We start from the raw sequence: 16,210 nt of genomic DNA, 5'->3' as shown, positions 1-16,210 counted from the left end.
GCGGCCTTCAATGAGCGGTGAAATCGCTCACACAGGCCGTTAGCCTGGGGGTGGTAGGCCGTGGTTCGGTGCAGCCGGACCCCGAGCCCCTGCGCAACCGCCCCCCAGAGCTCCGAGGTGAACTGGGGGCCGCGGTCGGATGAGATGTCTGAGGGGGCGCCGAACCGGGCGACCCAGGTGGCGATGAAAGCCTGCGCGACATCGGCCGCCGTTGTCGACGCCAAGGGCACGGCCTCCGGCCACCGGGTGGTGTGGTCCACCATGGTGAGGACGTAGGTGAAACCCCGCGAGGGGGGCAGAGGTCCCACCAGGTCCACGTGGACGTGGTCAAACCGGCGTTCCGGCACCGTGAACGGGGCCAACGGGGCCTGGGTGTGCCGGTGCACCTTGGCGCGCTGGCACGCGAGGCACGTCCTGGCCCAGCCGCGGACGGCCTTCCGGAGGCCATGCCAGACGAACTTGTCGGCGATCAGCCTTTGGGAGGCCCTCGCGCCCGGGTGGGACAGGCCGTGGATGGCGTCAAACACCTGGCGCTGCCAGCCCGCGGGCACAATGGGGCGAGGACGCCCGAGGGAGACGTCGCACAAGAGGGCCGCGCCCGCGCCGTCGAACGGCACCTCGGTGACGCGGAGGCCCGTGACGGCGGTCCGCAAGGCCTGGACGTCGGGGTCAGCGGCCTGGTCCGCTGCCATCCGGGCATAGTCGATGCCGAGGTGGACTGCGTGGGCGACGGCCCGGGAAAGGCTATCCGCAACCGGGTTGTCCTTCCCCGCGACGTGCTGGATGTCCGTCGTGTACTCGGACACGGCCGAGAGGTGACGCTGCTGCCGGGCCGACCACGGCTCGGTGACTTTGCCCATCGCGAAGATCAGCGGCTTGTGGTCGACGAAGGCAGTGAACGCCCGGCCCTCGAGCAGATGGCGGAAGTGCCTGACCGCCAAGTGAAGTCCGAGCAACTCGCGGTCGAAGGTACTGTAACGGCGTTCGGGCGGGCGAAGCTGCCGGCTAAAGAACGCCAGCGGTTGCCAAGCTCCACGCACCCATTGCTCGTGCACCGCGCCCACCGCGTAGTCCGAGGCATCGGTGGTGAGGGCGATCGGTGCATCGGGCGCCGGGTGCGCGAGCATGGTGGCGTTAGCCAAAGCGAGCTTCGCGCCCGTGAACGCCGTGTCCATCTGCTCGGTCCAGGTAACGTCGCCTTTGCCCGGCTTACCTCGGAGAGCTTCGTGCAGGGGGCGCAGGAGCTGGGCGATACGGGGCAGGAACCGATGGTAAAAGTTCACCATGCCCAGGAACTCCTGCAGCCCTCTGATCGTGCGGGGGCGCGGAAACCCCTTCACCGCCTCCACCTTGGCCGGCAGGGGGACGGCTCCGTGCCTGGTGACACGGTGCCCCAGAAAATCGATTGTGGCGGCGCCGAACCGGCACTTTGCGGGGTTCACAATCAGGCCATGCTGGCCCAGGCGTTCGAAGAGCGTGCGGAGGTGGCGTAGGTGCTCTTCGCGGGACGCGCTGGCGACGAGGATATCGTCCAGGTAGACGTAGACAAAATCCAAGTCGCGCAGGACGCTGTCCATCAGTCGCTGGAACGCCTGAGCCGCATTCTTCAGACCGAAGGGCATGCGCAGGAACTCGAAGAGTCCGAATGGCGTGATGACCGCCGTCTTCGGGACGTCCTCCGGCCTGACGGGGACCTGATGGTAGCCGCGTATGAGGTCCACCTTCGAGAAGAAGGACCTGCCCGCCAAACGGGCGGAAAAGTCCTGAATGTGGGGGACGGGGTAGCGGTCGGGAGTCGTGGCGTCATTGAGACGGCGATAGTCCCCGCACGGTCGCCATCCCCCGCCGGGCTTCGGCACGATGTGCAGCGGCGACGCCCAAGCGCTCTCTGAGCGCCAAACGATGCCGAGTCGCTCCAGGGTAGCGAACTCCGCTTTTGCCACCGCCAGCTTCGTCGGCTCGAGGCGGCGTGCCCGGGCGTAGACCGGTGGCCCGACGGTGGGGATGTGATGGGCCACCCCGTGCTTGACGGCCCCCGCCGAGAAGGTGGGCCGCGTGAGGGCCGGGAAGCCGGCGAGGAGGCGGGTGAATGCGTCCGCTGCCGGAAGCGTACAGACCAACGTGGCCGGAACCGAATCGTTCGGCAAGCCGCTTGGCAAGCCGCTCGTTGAGCTGGGCAACGCACATGCGAGCGAGCTGAACGTCTCGGCCTGGACAAGCCGTCTGCGCTTGACGTCGACCAGGAGCCCATTAGCGCACAGGAAGTCCGCGCCAAGCAGTGCCATGGGCACGTCGGCGGTGACGAACGTCCATCGGAAAACCTGCCCTCCAAACCGCAGAGAGAGGCAGCGTTTTCCGTACGTACGGATGGGCGTCCCGTTCGCGGCAAGCAGCGCGGGGCCCCCACCCGCGGCGTGCTTGTCTGACGTGCCGGCGGGAATGACACTCACCTGTGCTCCCGTGTCGCACAGGTAACGGCGCCCGGAGAAGGTGTCCGTTATGAACAGCAGGCTGCTCGAACGGCCGGCGCTCATCGCCACAATTGAGCGCCGGCCCGGGCGTTTCCCGACCCGTTGAAGGAGCACGGCGGATGACACCGCCGAGCTTCGTGGCCGAACTTGGCGTGGAACCAGCACCAGGTGGTGGAGCTGGAGGAGCGCGGCTGGCTCCGCCAGGCCGGTGGAGTCGACGGGTTTCCCCGCGGTGGCGGTTTTCGCCGCGGCGGTGGGCGGGGCGTGGCGGCGTTCACGAGGTGCGTATCAGCATGCTGCTGAACCACAGCGTGCTGTAGAAGATGATGCTGTGGAACATCAGCGTGCTGTAGAAGATGATGCTGTGGAACATCAGCGTGCTGTAGAAGATGATGCTGTGGAACATCAGCGTCGAAGGCCGTGACGGCCACGCCAACGCTCGCCCGCGTGTCCGAAGCGGCGAAGTACTTGTCCGCCTCGGCCGCCAATGCTCGGGGTTCCGTTAGCCCGGTCCCGGCCAACGCGAGGCGAACCTGCGCTGGAAGTTGGCGACGGAAAAGCGCCCGGAATAGCGAACCGGGGGCTTCGTCGCCCAACAGTGACAGCATATGGTCCATTCGGACCGACGGGCGCGTCTCACCGAGCTCGGGGAGATCCAGGAGGCGATCGGCCCGTGCGTCGTCCGTGAGGCCGAACGTGGCTAGGAGTAGCCGCTTGAGTGCCTCGTACTTGTGGCCGTCCGGTGGGTGGCGAAGGACGGACACAACTCGAGCGGCCGTGCCGGGCCCGAGGGAGGCGACGACATGGCAGTAGCGCAGGTCGTCGTTGGTGAGGCGCCGAAGCTGAAATTGGGCTCCGGCCTGGACGAACCAGACTTCGGCCTGAGCCTCCCAAAATTCCGGAAGTTTGACGAAGGCGGCCATGGCGATGGCGTCGCGTGTGGAAGGATCGCTCCGGCAGATCCAACGTCGAGGGTCACCAGTAAAGCGCGGCGTTACGCGCGCTGCTTGTGAGCAAGGAGGAAGCGGACAAGCGGTAACATATAAATGTCTTTATTGTAAGACTACACTGTAACACTGAACTCCTCCGGGCTGGTCGCCCGGTGTATATCATGAGGCCACGCCTACCCCTCGGGCGTGGCCACCGCCCACTTCGTGCGTGGAATGATGTCACCACGCCAGTGGGCTTTTGTGTCCGCCACAACGGCATATAATTGTGTGTGCTCCTTCCATGTCCTTCTAAAGGGTTCCTGTTTTGGTAAAATAAGAAATGTTTCCGTTTGAACCGCTGTGTGAAAAAAACAAAAACATTAGCGCTTCTTCAAATCAGAAAGAAGCTTTTAAAAGGGAAAAGTTTGTGATTAAACAAATAAATGTTTCTTCCAGTTATATTGAATATTAGCTTTCCATTGGTACCAATTTTATTCTATGACAACAAAGTCCTTTAGAATGAAGTGTGTGTGTACGTACGTACGTACAAGTAACTAATTAATCGCTATCATTTCCTGTGTCGGCCATCATTTTATTGTAATGGGAGCAGTGCTGTTGCCAGCTGGACCTGTCGACACAGCTTAGATTGAGTCCATGCATCCCAATGTGATTGATTTGCATACGCTTGATGGATTGCAAACTTATCCAAGTTCTGAGTTGATCTGGGACCCGACAAAGTTTTTGCCAAAATTACCGAGTCAGATCCGAACCAAATTGTTGCTCCCGAGTGACAGCCCCGGAGGGAAGGCATTTGAACGGAGGAAAGGGAAGGCTAGAGAATGGGTCAATGAGGAAGTGCATGGGCTGAACATGTAGCCAACAAATAAACATAGGGGCAATACCCCTGGTGCTCACCTGGTAGAATAAACAATATACTGCACTGACTGCAGGTATTTTAAACCAATTTCAATGGTTGCTAGAAGACAGGGCAGCATATAGACTCATACAAACATAATCGTAAGACTTTAAAGAAACAAACAAAAAAAATACCTACTTTGGGGGGCAACATGCCCTCCCCCAACCCCATACACCTCCTCAGACCCTAATTTTTCTAATGCCTTGAACAAACATTGGTACATCATGGGTGGTGATGGTTGTGGTCAAGTTTCATCGAAATTGCATGTGTAATTTCTGATAAGAAAGCAAATACCCATTTTGGGGAGCAACCCCCCTAGACCCCCAAAAGGGAAAAAAAAATTGATGCCGTGAACAAACTTTGGTACAGCATGGGTCGTGAAGGTTGTGATCAAGTTTCATCGAAATCGTGTGTGTAGTTTCTGAGAAAAAAGCAAATACCGTACCTATTTTGGGGGAGGGTGGGGGGGGTTAAACCTGGACCCATTCTCACTCCCCGTAGGCCCCCCTCAGACTTAGATTTTCTTAGTGCCTTGAACAAACCTTAGTCACAACACAACAAATATAATTTGTGCCAAATTTGGTCGCAATCCCATCAGCGGTTTCGGAGAAGAAGTTTCAAGTATTTACGGACTGACTGACGGACGACGTGCCATCGCATAAGCTCACCTGAACTTTGTTCCAGGTGAGCTAATAAAATGGATCATCAAATCATGGGGTAAGACTGCTTATTTTTGTTTGCTTGTTTTGTTGTTTTTTTTAAATAGAAAGTGCTGAATAAGGGAAGAGTTAGTGAGGTTTGGAATAGGGAGCGTGATAGAATATGGGATGAAAGAACGACAAACAGGTGCGAGAGTTGGGGGCTAAATTGCTAGGCCAAATAAGCCAATTTATCTTTTACTCTTATTGTAAAGTTTGGGCAACAAACAGATGTACAAATCTACAACGGTATATTTAGCTTTCAGTGCAGGCCATGTCGGGTAGAGTAGGGAAGCTGTCACTCTGGAAACAGGAAGTGAATCTCAAGGATGTTTTAGATGCTAAAGACATCCTGGATGTTCCAGTTTACCTTTTACTCTTGTTGTAAAGTTTGGGAAACAAACAAATGTACAAATCGACACCCAATTGGCATGCTTTGGAGATTTTTGTTTTTAAACCTCCAAATTGGTCAATATTTTAGCCAAATAATTTATTTTTCCTCCAAAATGCTCAGCATTTAGAGAATAGATTTTGGGAATTTATTCGGTGATGTGTTAGTCTTACTTCCTGAAGTGACACCTGAAAGTTCCTGAAGGAACAGAATTTTAAATAGATTTAGAATTTAAAATGGATCAGTTTGTGTGTATAAATTGGTCTTTAGAGAGGTATTTTGGTATTTTCCATAACTTGGGGGCACATTTATCTCTGCTAACTTATTATTGAGGTGGACCTCAATGTGAAAAGAGCATACGTGACATGATATTCCCAAGAGGTCATAATAAATGCATGAACTGCTCTTCTCCCATCCCTTTGTGACGCAGGACTACGGCATGTGGGAGCGAGGTGATAAAACGAACCAGGGAATTCCGGAGCTGAATGCCAGCTCTATCGGCATGGCCAAGGTTAGAAACCGTCTACCCTGTCCGTTTGCATTGCAATGTGGGCTTTCTCAACCTTGAAGAAGAACGTGATTTATCTGTGACCAGCAAGGGCTCGTCGGGGGAGGAATGGAAAAATGTGTGTCGTCGATAGTGACGCACTGCCAGCTTTCCTTGAGATTATTTCACCAAATGTACCGTGTCCTCTGTAGGTCAATGCGGTACTTGTGCCTCAGCAAAGCTACAGACAAAATATTTGTCCTGAGAAAACGGGCATTACCTTGCAGGCCAGAAGCACTGCTTGTTGTGCAAGAAGCAGAATGCTTTAGTTTGAGTTGTTGCTTTTTGTTGTTACCTGTCGTACCTGCTTCCTCTTGGAGCAAGCGGATTAATTTTCACAATTGACAGTTTCCCACACCACAATACCCCCTCCCTCTGGCAGGGGCCAGTGGTTAAACCACTTGCACTATTCCAAGTGTACAGGTGAAAATCCAAAGTCATCCTCCCCACACTCTCAGGGGGGAGGGTAATTTATTAATTTATTTAATGCCCTTGACCTGACCCTGGGTTCCCCAAGGACGAATGCAAAGTTTGGTGGGGAATAGCCAAGCCGATTATATAAGTAACAGACATACAGACATTGCCTTATTTTAGACCATAGGATAGGATAGGATTATATTCCCATATTTCCTTTGGAGCATCACAGCACCTGCAACCATGTTGTGACTTTTTCTATATGTGAAAATGTCTCCTTGGATAGTTAAAACTCCATCATATGAGTGTCTAAGTCAGGTACGTCACCTTGACAGGAATCTGCTGATCTGTGATTAGAAAACTATACATGTGGACTTGCCAAAAAATTCCAGTACCTGCCCTTGTATCAGTGAACGACAACCGGCAAGATTACTTTGAGTACTTTAATTACCTTCCCCACCGAAGGTGAAGGAGGTTATGTTTACACCCCTGTCTGTCTGTCTGTCTGTCTATGAGCAGGATGTCTCAAGTTATGGACCGATTCGGGCGAATCTTGGTGGATTGGTTGGGTGTGTGACAAGGAAGAATTGATTTGATTTTGCTGACTATCCCAATCCGGATACGAGAATTCAAAAAATATATCAAGTTATTCTTCATCATTGAGAGATGAGGCCAAAAATGATATCTAGCATGATCTCTCAAAAGGTTGCGGACGAGTCATGACAAAACTAGCTGGATGAATTGGTCAGGTGACAAGAACAAGCAGATTAGATTTTTGGTTCGGTTTCGGATGCAGATCCAGCCTATCTGTGGGATACAAACGTAAACTGCTGAGCTTGATGGAGGTATGCGCTCTACCGAGTGCCGTTTTAGTTGTACCTGCAGTGCCTCCAAGTGTGTGGCACGTGATCAGTGCTCGATGTTTTAAAGTTTATTTGAGAATTCCGTTTTTTAATCAACATTGGAAATTGATGTTTGCGTCACTAAAAAGAGAGAGCTATTGGTGTCGGTGAATCTGCATGCAGATGTAGCGCTCCCGGGTGGCCACGTCAATAGGACACCTGGGCGTTCTACTTTGTGAAAAGGATCTCCCAGACAAATACCTAGCCGAGGGTCTGCCGTGTTAAAGCTCTATCTTGTTTCCTTTTATTTTCAGGCTGCTCTGGATGCCATAGACGAGTTGGACCTGTTTGGAGCGCATGGTGGCCCCAAGTCTGTCATTCATGTGCTTCCTGATGAAGTCCAACATTGCCAGGTTCCACATGTTGATATCCTGTCCAGTTGTCTCTCCTTTTATTTTGCCGTTTTTTTTTTTTTTTTTTTTTTTTTTAAATATCCTTTTCTCTATCTCCTCCTCAAGTAGAAGGGCTGTGTTTGACATTTGCTGAAGGAATTATAGTGTCGTCCTAGATTGTAAAAAAAGAAAATGGATAAAAGACGAGCATTTCTAAATAGTGGTACCATACAATGTGTTATGTACGGTGCCGTGGCAATCCACCAAGAACAGAGCGGTCATGTTCAGAATAAAGCAGAGATTGCATGTATTTGAAAGCATGTGCTATGAATCATATAAACGTAAACTTGTCGCATCATCTGCGTCAAAAAGAGATACAAACCGTACTGAAAATGTCACATTTTTTAAAATGGCAAGAAGGACAAGAATTGTGGTTGGAGTGTCTGCTGTGAATCTGGGAGGTCGGCGGTTTGATTCTGATCTTGGCCTCGTTATACCACAGAGTTTCATAATGGTATGTACCGCTTCCTTGTTCGACGCTCAGCATTTAGACTTTAGAGGATAGAGCACAGCTAGGCCCCTTGGATTGCTATCACATAGGGTGTGGTGGTTGGATGGTGGGAGTAAATTCCTCTTCAGTTGCCACGCTGACTGCGGAGAGGAAAACAACGTCACAAAGATGGCACCACCAGTGCCCTGAGTTCCCTGAGAATTTGTCACTTCCCCAAAGGTGTGCATCTGTGTTTGTCTGAAGTCAAGTCTGCAGTTGTCTTGTGTAATTCTGTGTGTGATTTGTGTTCCAGGTTCTCCATCCATGAGCTTTAGAACATGAAAGATCTATATTATATTCTCCGTAGGTGATTGTCTGTGATTCTGTCTGTGAGTCTGTCTGTGAGTCTGTCTGTGAGTCTGGCCTCCTCCATTGACAGAGTAGCTCCACCAATTCTGGAAGAGGCTTCAAAAACAAATATCCACCATTTTCTTTCCTCGCATAGCTTTGAGGCCTCTTTTGTTAGGCCCCTGGTGTCTTGCTCTCTCTCACAGTTTTATTTCAACTCTAATTCGATCTCATTTCATTTTTCACAGTCGCTAACATGGTTTCAGACTCGGTTGAAAAAAAAAAGGGAAGAAAATTCAACAAAAGTTACCGTTTATAGAACGAAATGCATTTTCAAAGGCCTGTAACATAAAGTTCATTGAGTCTCCCTCATGGCTTTATCTTGACTCTAATTCACCATCACAGTTGCTGGGTGGTTCAAGTCTCAGTTTCAGCTGAAGTTGAGAAAATTGGCTGTGTGTGTGTGTGTGTGTGTGTGTGTGTGTGTGTGTGTGTGTGTGTGTGTGTGTGTGTGTGTGTGTGTGTGTGTGTGTGTGTGTGTGTGTGTGTGTGTGTGTGTGTGTGTGTGTGTGTGTGGTGTGTGTGTGCGTGTGCGTGTGTGTGTGCGCTCCACTCCCTGGTGCAGTGTGCATGTGTTCCACTCCCCGGTGCAGTGTGCGTGATGTGGGAGGGTTGGGGGTGGGGAGGGAGAGGATTTGAGCTCTTGAAGTCACATTTCAAACTGTATTTCCCATGTGCACGCACATGCATTCACATGTTATCAGAAGTAAATAAATTGTGTAGATTACATCATTTGTGGATCTGATAAATTGCCAGTAACCATTTTGTAAAATTCAATGTGCAGCAACTTAATGAAGATGTCCAAATGTCACACATGTCCATGCCTGTGGGATTCCCACGGGTGATCCCACTAGTAAATAAATATTAGCTTATTTAATGATTGTAAAAGGGTGGCAGATTATTCTACAGCTCCCCCTTTCTCCTTGTGCCATGTTTTTTTCACTCCCTCTGTTCCCTCTCCCTCTCCCCCTCTGTTTTCTTTTGCCTCCTTTTCTTTTCCCCCATTGCTCCCCCTCTTATGTTCCCTCTTTCTCCTCACCCCTTGGTTTCCCTCTCCCCCCCTTCTGTTCCCCACCCATTCTATACCTACTTGCCCCTCCCCCTCTCTGCCCTCTTCATTCCACCCCTCTATTCCCTCTTCCTCCCCCCTCTTTTCCTATTCCTCCCCCCTTATTTTCCATATTCCTCCCCCCTTCTTTTCCCTCTAGCTCCCCTCTTCTTATCCCTCTTGCTCCATCCCTTTGTTCCATTTTGTTTCCCTCCCTCTCTTCCTCCTTCCTCTCTCCCTCTCTTGCCTCTTCCTCTCCCTCTCTTGCCTCTTCCTCTTCCCCCCTTGTCCCCCTTCCTCTTCCTCTCTTGTCCCCCTCCTCTTCCTCTCTTGTCCCCCTTACTCTCTCCCTCTCTTCCCTCTTCGCTATTCCTCCCCCCTTATTTTCCATATTCCTCCCCCCTTCTTTTCCCTCTTGGTCCATCCCTTTGCTCCATTTTGTTTCCCTCCCTCTCTTCCTCCTTCCTCTCCCTCTCTTGCCTCTTCCTCTCCCTCTCTTGCCTCTTCCTCTCCCTCTCTTGCCTCTTCCTCTCCCTCTCTTGCCTCTTCCTCTTCCCCTCTTGTCCCCCTTCCTCTTCCTCTTGTCCCCCTTCCTCTTCCTCTCTTGTCCCCCTTACTCTCTCCCTCTCTTCCCTCTTCCTCTCCCGATCTATTCCCTCTTCCTCTCCCCCTCTCTCTTTCTTTTTCTGTTTTGCTTTCCCCATCCCCAACTTTTCATTTCTAATGCAACTTTTATTTATACCTTTTTTTCCTCCGCCACCAAAGGTGGGTGGAGGTTATGTTTTCACCCCTGCTTGTCCGTTTGTCTGTTTGTTTGTGAACAAAATATCTCAAAAAGTTGTGGACGGATTCAGGCGAAATTAGGCAGAGATGTACCATATGTGACAAGGATGAAATGATTAGATTTTGGTGAAGATTCGGATTCGGATCCGGCTACTAGATTTTATTAAGTGATTCTTCACCATTGGGAGATAGGGCCAAAAACGATACATAGCAGGATATCTCAAAAGGTTATGGACGGATTTGGACGAAACCTGTTGGATGGGTTGTGTGTGTGACAATGAAGAATCGATTCAATTTTGGTGAAGATCCGGACCCAGATCCAACGAGTATAATTTGAAAGTGATTCTTCACCATTGAGTGATATGGCCTACCAGGTGGAGGTATGCTCTCAACAGAGTGCCGTTCTAGTTTATTTATGTCTTTGCCATAAAGATTTGTATTTTCAGAATGCGTTCCTGGTACTTTTTGCCTTCAAGTCCAGCATATCTTTTTTGTAAGTTTAATAATAAACTTCTTTTTGCCGACGAAGCTATTATGGCTTTTTTTTTTCCCCTTCAGGCTATACGATGGAATAGCTGACACACACAAACACACAAACACACAAATACATACACATATGCAGATAGAGACTCCAGACGGCACAAGACTTTACTTTAACAATGAAACAAACTCGGCCATAGACCTTGGGTGGAAGGTAAATACCTTCACGGAGCATTCTGGGCGTCGGCCACACAGTCTTGTAACGTCACGTTTTTCTCCAAAGTTAGTGAGGCATTTTAATGAGAATTGCCTCTCTCCATGACATGTCAACCCACAGGGTTTATCTGTGCTCTATTTTCTAAATGTTGAGCGTAATGCAAAAAAGCAGTCACGTACATTTAAAAATAAATAATTATTCTTTGGTAACACTCAGTCGTGGTCGGAATCTAACTGCCGACCTACCAGACGTTCTCACCACAATGCCATCGTTTCCAGTGTTCCAGCTTGACCCAGCGCAAGTTTTGGGTTTCCTCCTGGCGAGACACAATCTCCTCTGCTCTGATAGGCTGCCTTCGCAAACTGGGGATACCTGTCCCGGAATAGTCTTGTTTAATGATTTTGGTCATTGTTTGTGTTTGTTGACATAATGTACTTGTGCGTTTTATTGAGAGCTTCTTTGTATGTTTTTTGCAAGGTTTGTGTGCCCTTGTCCTGGCCTCATTCATGCTCTTGTGAGCCTCAGGTTTGTTGCCATGTTTCCTTCCCTTCTTCTTTTCCTGTTTGTTCATTTCCCTGCTAGACACCCCATTGTCTATGCATTGCCTTTTTCCCCTCTGTCATCTCGCTCTTCCTTGAGCTGTGATTTTTGTATAAATGAATAAATAAATAAGTAAATAAATAAGGATGAAACTATGGTCTCCAGGATTGTTCTTGATTGAACTTGTGAAAATCCATGTGACCAATGCACACTGCTATTTTGGTGGGGATTCATCGTGATTCATTTCAGAGAACACTCACCTCCGATTATTACTCCGCCCTCTTCCTCTCTGTCTCTGTCAACATTATACAGACTTGGCATTTAATATGGAATATATATTTTTTCTTGACTTGGGTTTACTTTCTGAACTCAGTATATCAATCTGGTGAGTTTATTTTCCCCTTCGGTGATGTCTTTGTTGAAAGAACCATGTCACTGATTGTCTTTCGCAGCAAGAAGTCAATAACAGGATTATATCACAGGTGGCGTGACAAAATGTAAGGACAGGTACATTTGACGATTGGCTTCACAATCGGGTATATAAGGGTTGTTGCGTTCTGTATTAGTGGAAAACAACTGCTGCACGTCTACAAACGTTATTGCCGCTTCCTCTGGAGATGGTCCGTCAACTTGGCAATGCTGTTTGTCATGGAGTGGTGGCTTTACGAAATTCTGGCATGAAACAGCGTGCTATTGCTCGGCAGTATGGCATCACTCAAGGTCAGGTGTCAAAGATCCTGACACGAAATGCTCAGAGGGGTGTCCCTACTCCAATACCGAGGCCAGGACGTCCACGCAGAACCACAAGGAGAGATGATCGCCAGCTGCACCGGTTAGTCTGCAATGGCCGTACCAAGTCAGCTAATCGGCTTAGGGCTGAGTGGCAGCAACTGACAAATGTGCCTGTATCCAGAAGGCTAGTCAACCAACGACTGGTTCAAGCAGGCTATCGTGCCAGGCGTCCCCTGAGAAAGCCACGCCTGACCAGACAACACAGCCAGCGCCGATTGCAGTTTGCCAGAGAGCACCGTCAATGGCAGCCAGGACACTGGAATCACGTGACCTTCAGTGACGAGTCTAGATTTCTGGTCTATCGTCAAGATGGCCGCGTCCGAGTGCGCAGACAAGTGCATGAAGCCCACAACGAAGATTGTATAGTGCCAAGAGTCCAAGCTGGAGGTGGTGGGGTGACCGTTTGGGCTGCTTTCATGCAGGGGGCAAAACTGACCTGGTTGTTCTGAATGGAAACCTGAACCAGTTCAAGTACAGGGCCATTCTGGAAGAAACATTGCTTCAATTTGCTCGTGCAGCCTTTCGAGGAAACTTTGTCTTCCAAGATGACAATGCACGGCCTCATCGTGCTCGCATGATCCAACACTTTCTTGCTGACCGTGGTGTGGAGCATATGGAGTGGCCTGCCATGACCCCGGATATGAATCCGATAGAGAACTTGTGGGCAGAATTAACGTGTCAAATCGACAACTTGGACCAGCAGCCTACCTCTGTGCGTGAATTGCAGCAGGCTATTGTCACTGCATGGCAAGCGATTCCTGTCCAAACCTTGGCAAATCTCGTGAACAGCATGCCTCGACGTGTACGTGCTCTCCTGAATGCTCGTGGGGGTTACACGAAGTATTGAACTGTAATTTTACTGTCCGTAATCCCAGTCATAATTTAGCTTTTGTTTTTGTTGAATTTTTTTTGGCTAATGTGCAAAATAAAGAGGTACTTCTGGAAAACGTACAGAAGTTTAACACTACTGTCCGTGAATTGAGTTCGATATCAGTTTACATCACTTTCAAGGATCAATTTATTTGCTTTGAAATGTCAAATGTGGTTTTTGTTTCTTTTAAAGGTCACATTAACAAAATCTAGAATAATTTCAACATAATTCTAATGAACTTTTGGTTCTAAGTCATCTTGAAAAGTAAGTTCACCCACACAAAAAAAATATTCCATATTAAATGCCAAGTCTGTATATTGGACATCAGTATGTCCATTCACTTTTGTTACTATATGTGTGACAGTGTTATTCCGTTTTGTAGTATAAGCCAAAGGAACTTTTCAGGTCTTTCTCTTCTTTCTTCTGTCCTCTTTTTTTGCTTCCTTCCCACCTCTTTGTTTGTCCTTCTCAAAATACCTGTTTTCATTTTTTTCCCCCTTTTATTTCAATGTGATGTGTCAAAGTGTACTAAAGCTGAAGCACTTCTTTTTTTTTTTGTCACTTTTTTCATTAAAAAAAAAAATATTGCATACAGAATCGTGGTTCGTTTAAAAGCTAAAACTTTTTTGTAACACGGAATCATTTCTCTTTCTTTTTTCTTTTTTTTGTATTTTCCTCTTCCTCTTCCAGTTCCTCTACGCTCTCCTCAATCTAATGCCTTGCTCTCTTCCTCCAGTCAATCCTTCACTCCATGCTGCCTCGTGCTTCCACCTCAAAGGAGATAGATGCCGGACTTCTGTCTGTCGTCTCTTATCCTGCCTTTGCCGTCGAGGACCCAGCACTCGTTGCGCTCACCAAAGCTGAGATTGTTGGCAAACTGCAGGTTTTTTGCACACCTGTGCATGCACAAACACTCAAACGCATGCATTATTTCTGTTTTTCAAATAAACAGCATAGACAAATGTACATTCGACCAATCAGGATGCAGAGCACATTATGCTTCACAAGTTAAGAGCTCCACCAGTAAGAACTGACAGAGAAAGTGCATAGCTATGCCATCAATGATGGTTGACACAGGTAAGAATATTACACAAAGCATCATTGAACGCACAGGGGCAACAACTGGGCTACATATCAACCGACATCGATGGATATCGATAGACGAAATTCCTAGAATTTTTTAAATAATTGGATCTTTATTAAGACTTTTGGTGTGCGTATATATATATATATATATATATATATATTGTTGCGGATCTCCAAATGTCGGCCTTCCCCTTACCAAGGGGGAATTAATCCCCTTGTCTTTTATCTAGCCGGCGCGATCCGGGGCTATCACGTTCCTTCCGGTCGGCGTTAAATAGGGTTGTAAGCCGAATTCTTATTACCTAACCGGCCATGAACACCGGCCGTGAAGCAAGGAAATAACCCCACCCGAACCATAGTTTTAGTGGACATGCCGAGCGATAGCGAGCCGCGATTCGGGCCGTTAACGGGAACTAACCCGATTGGAGCGGTTGTGATCGTGCCACGCTTACCCAATGGAGAAATCACTCAGACGGTCGATTTAAGAGGAAACAGGAAGAACAAGTAATTTATTACACACTCTGTACAATGAAGAAGAAGAAGGACAAGTAATTTATTACACACTCTGTACAATGAAGAAGAAGAAGAAGAAGAAGGAGCGATGTACAGTAAAGAAGAAGAAGCAGATACACAGGGCAGCCTTATAACAGTCTTAACTTATCCCTGGACACGGGCCCGTTCACACTCAGACTCACACGGGGGTTGTAGATGGTCCGGTTGAGGGTCCACAGGATCGCGTCCACAGCTCGTTCCGGTCCCCGACTCGTACGGCGGTGAAGATGGTAGACGGCAGGCAAGATCTCCGCGTGTCGGTGGCGCGGATCGGACAATTATATGGGGGGGATCGGTAAGCTGGCGATTATTGCACAGCTTAGCCGCGTACGTAATAAACGAACCGGCTGGCGGTTATACTGGCAATCTCGGCAACCCAAAGCCGAACGTGACCGTCCTCTTGATCAAAGCGCATCAGCCCTCTCTGCACAGTCCTCTCCAATGAGTGCCGCTGCATCAGCCCCCAAGTCCTTGTTGGTAAAGAGCGTCAGTCCTTCTGCACGAGCGCTGTTGCGTAAGTCCTTCTGCATGAGCGCTGTTGCGTAAGTCCTTCTGCACGAGCGCTGTTGCGTAAGTCCTTCTGCACGAGCGCTGTTGCGTAAGTCCTTCTGCACGAGCGCTGTTGCGTAAGTCCTTCACGAGCACTGTTGCGTAAGTCGTTCAGAGGGCTTTGCGCGCGCATTTATATATCGCCGCTTTGCGAACCCTCTCGAATCTGGTAGATGCGCACTCACCACGCCCCTTAGCCATGCCCACTCGAGCCCTGGTTGGTTGTTGGGGTCTTACCGGCTCCGCCCTTGATGGCTGCTTGACGTGGCCACACCCCTGGCCTCACGCTCCGCCCCCTTTTCAGGCCTTACCTCGTGGCATTTGGGCTGGTTTGAGCATCCTAATGCGAGGGGCAATGGGGTGCAGACTGGATGGGCGCAATGGGGAATGGGGTGCAGACTGGATGGTGTGCAATGGAGTCGATTGGAGGGAGGGCTACAAAATGAATGGGGCCTCCTCTTATTTATTTATTTATTTTACACAACGCAGGTATCACTATTGGAAATGGCCTTAACTCACATACACTAAGAAATAACTAACGTTCTAAGGTGACCTACGTGTTGCTCGTGGACTACCTATGGGGGCAGAACCTTTAACCTTTATTAATCAAATATGTACACTTTCAGAACCGCGACACTATATATATATATATATATATATATATATATATATATATGTATATATATATGTATATATATATATATATATATATGTACACAGTGCATTCAGAAAGTATTCAGACCCCTTCACTTTTTTCACATTTTGTTATGTTGCAGCCTCAGGCTGAAATCGTT

General features: G+C 49.1%; 1 protein-coding gene across 3 annotated transcripts in view; it reads left to right on the top strand.

The window, feature by feature from the left end:
- The window catches only part of LOC137439683 (phosphorylase b kinase regulatory subunit alpha, liver isoform), a 120,041-nt gene that overhangs the window by 27,053 nt on the left and 76,778 nt on the right, over positions 1-16,210 (top strand). For all 3 annotated transcript variants that reach the window (XR_010986971.2, XM_068135679.2, XM_068135678.2), the window contains exons 6-8: positions 5,836-5,916; positions 7,523-7,621; positions 13,966-14,112. Coding sequence is in view for 2 of the 3 variants with exons in the window: in XM_068135679.2 (XP_067991780.1) it covers positions 5,836-5,916; positions 7,523-7,621; positions 13,966-14,112 (327 nt within the window). In the remaining variant the exon portion in view is untranslated. The remainder of the gene's footprint in view (positions 1-5,835; positions 5,917-7,522; positions 7,622-13,965; positions 14,113-16,210) is intronic.

This window comes from Myxine glutinosa, chromosome 14, assembly GCF_964187855.1.
Source record: "Myxine glutinosa chromosome 14, kmMyxGlut1.1, whole genome shotgun sequence".
NCBI classification, from domain to species: domain Eukaryota; kingdom Metazoa; phylum Chordata; class Myxini; order Myxiniformes; family Myxinidae; genus Myxine; species Myxine glutinosa.
Note: the sequence above shows the minus strand (reverse complement) of the source record. Positions and strands in the feature narration are given on the sequence as shown.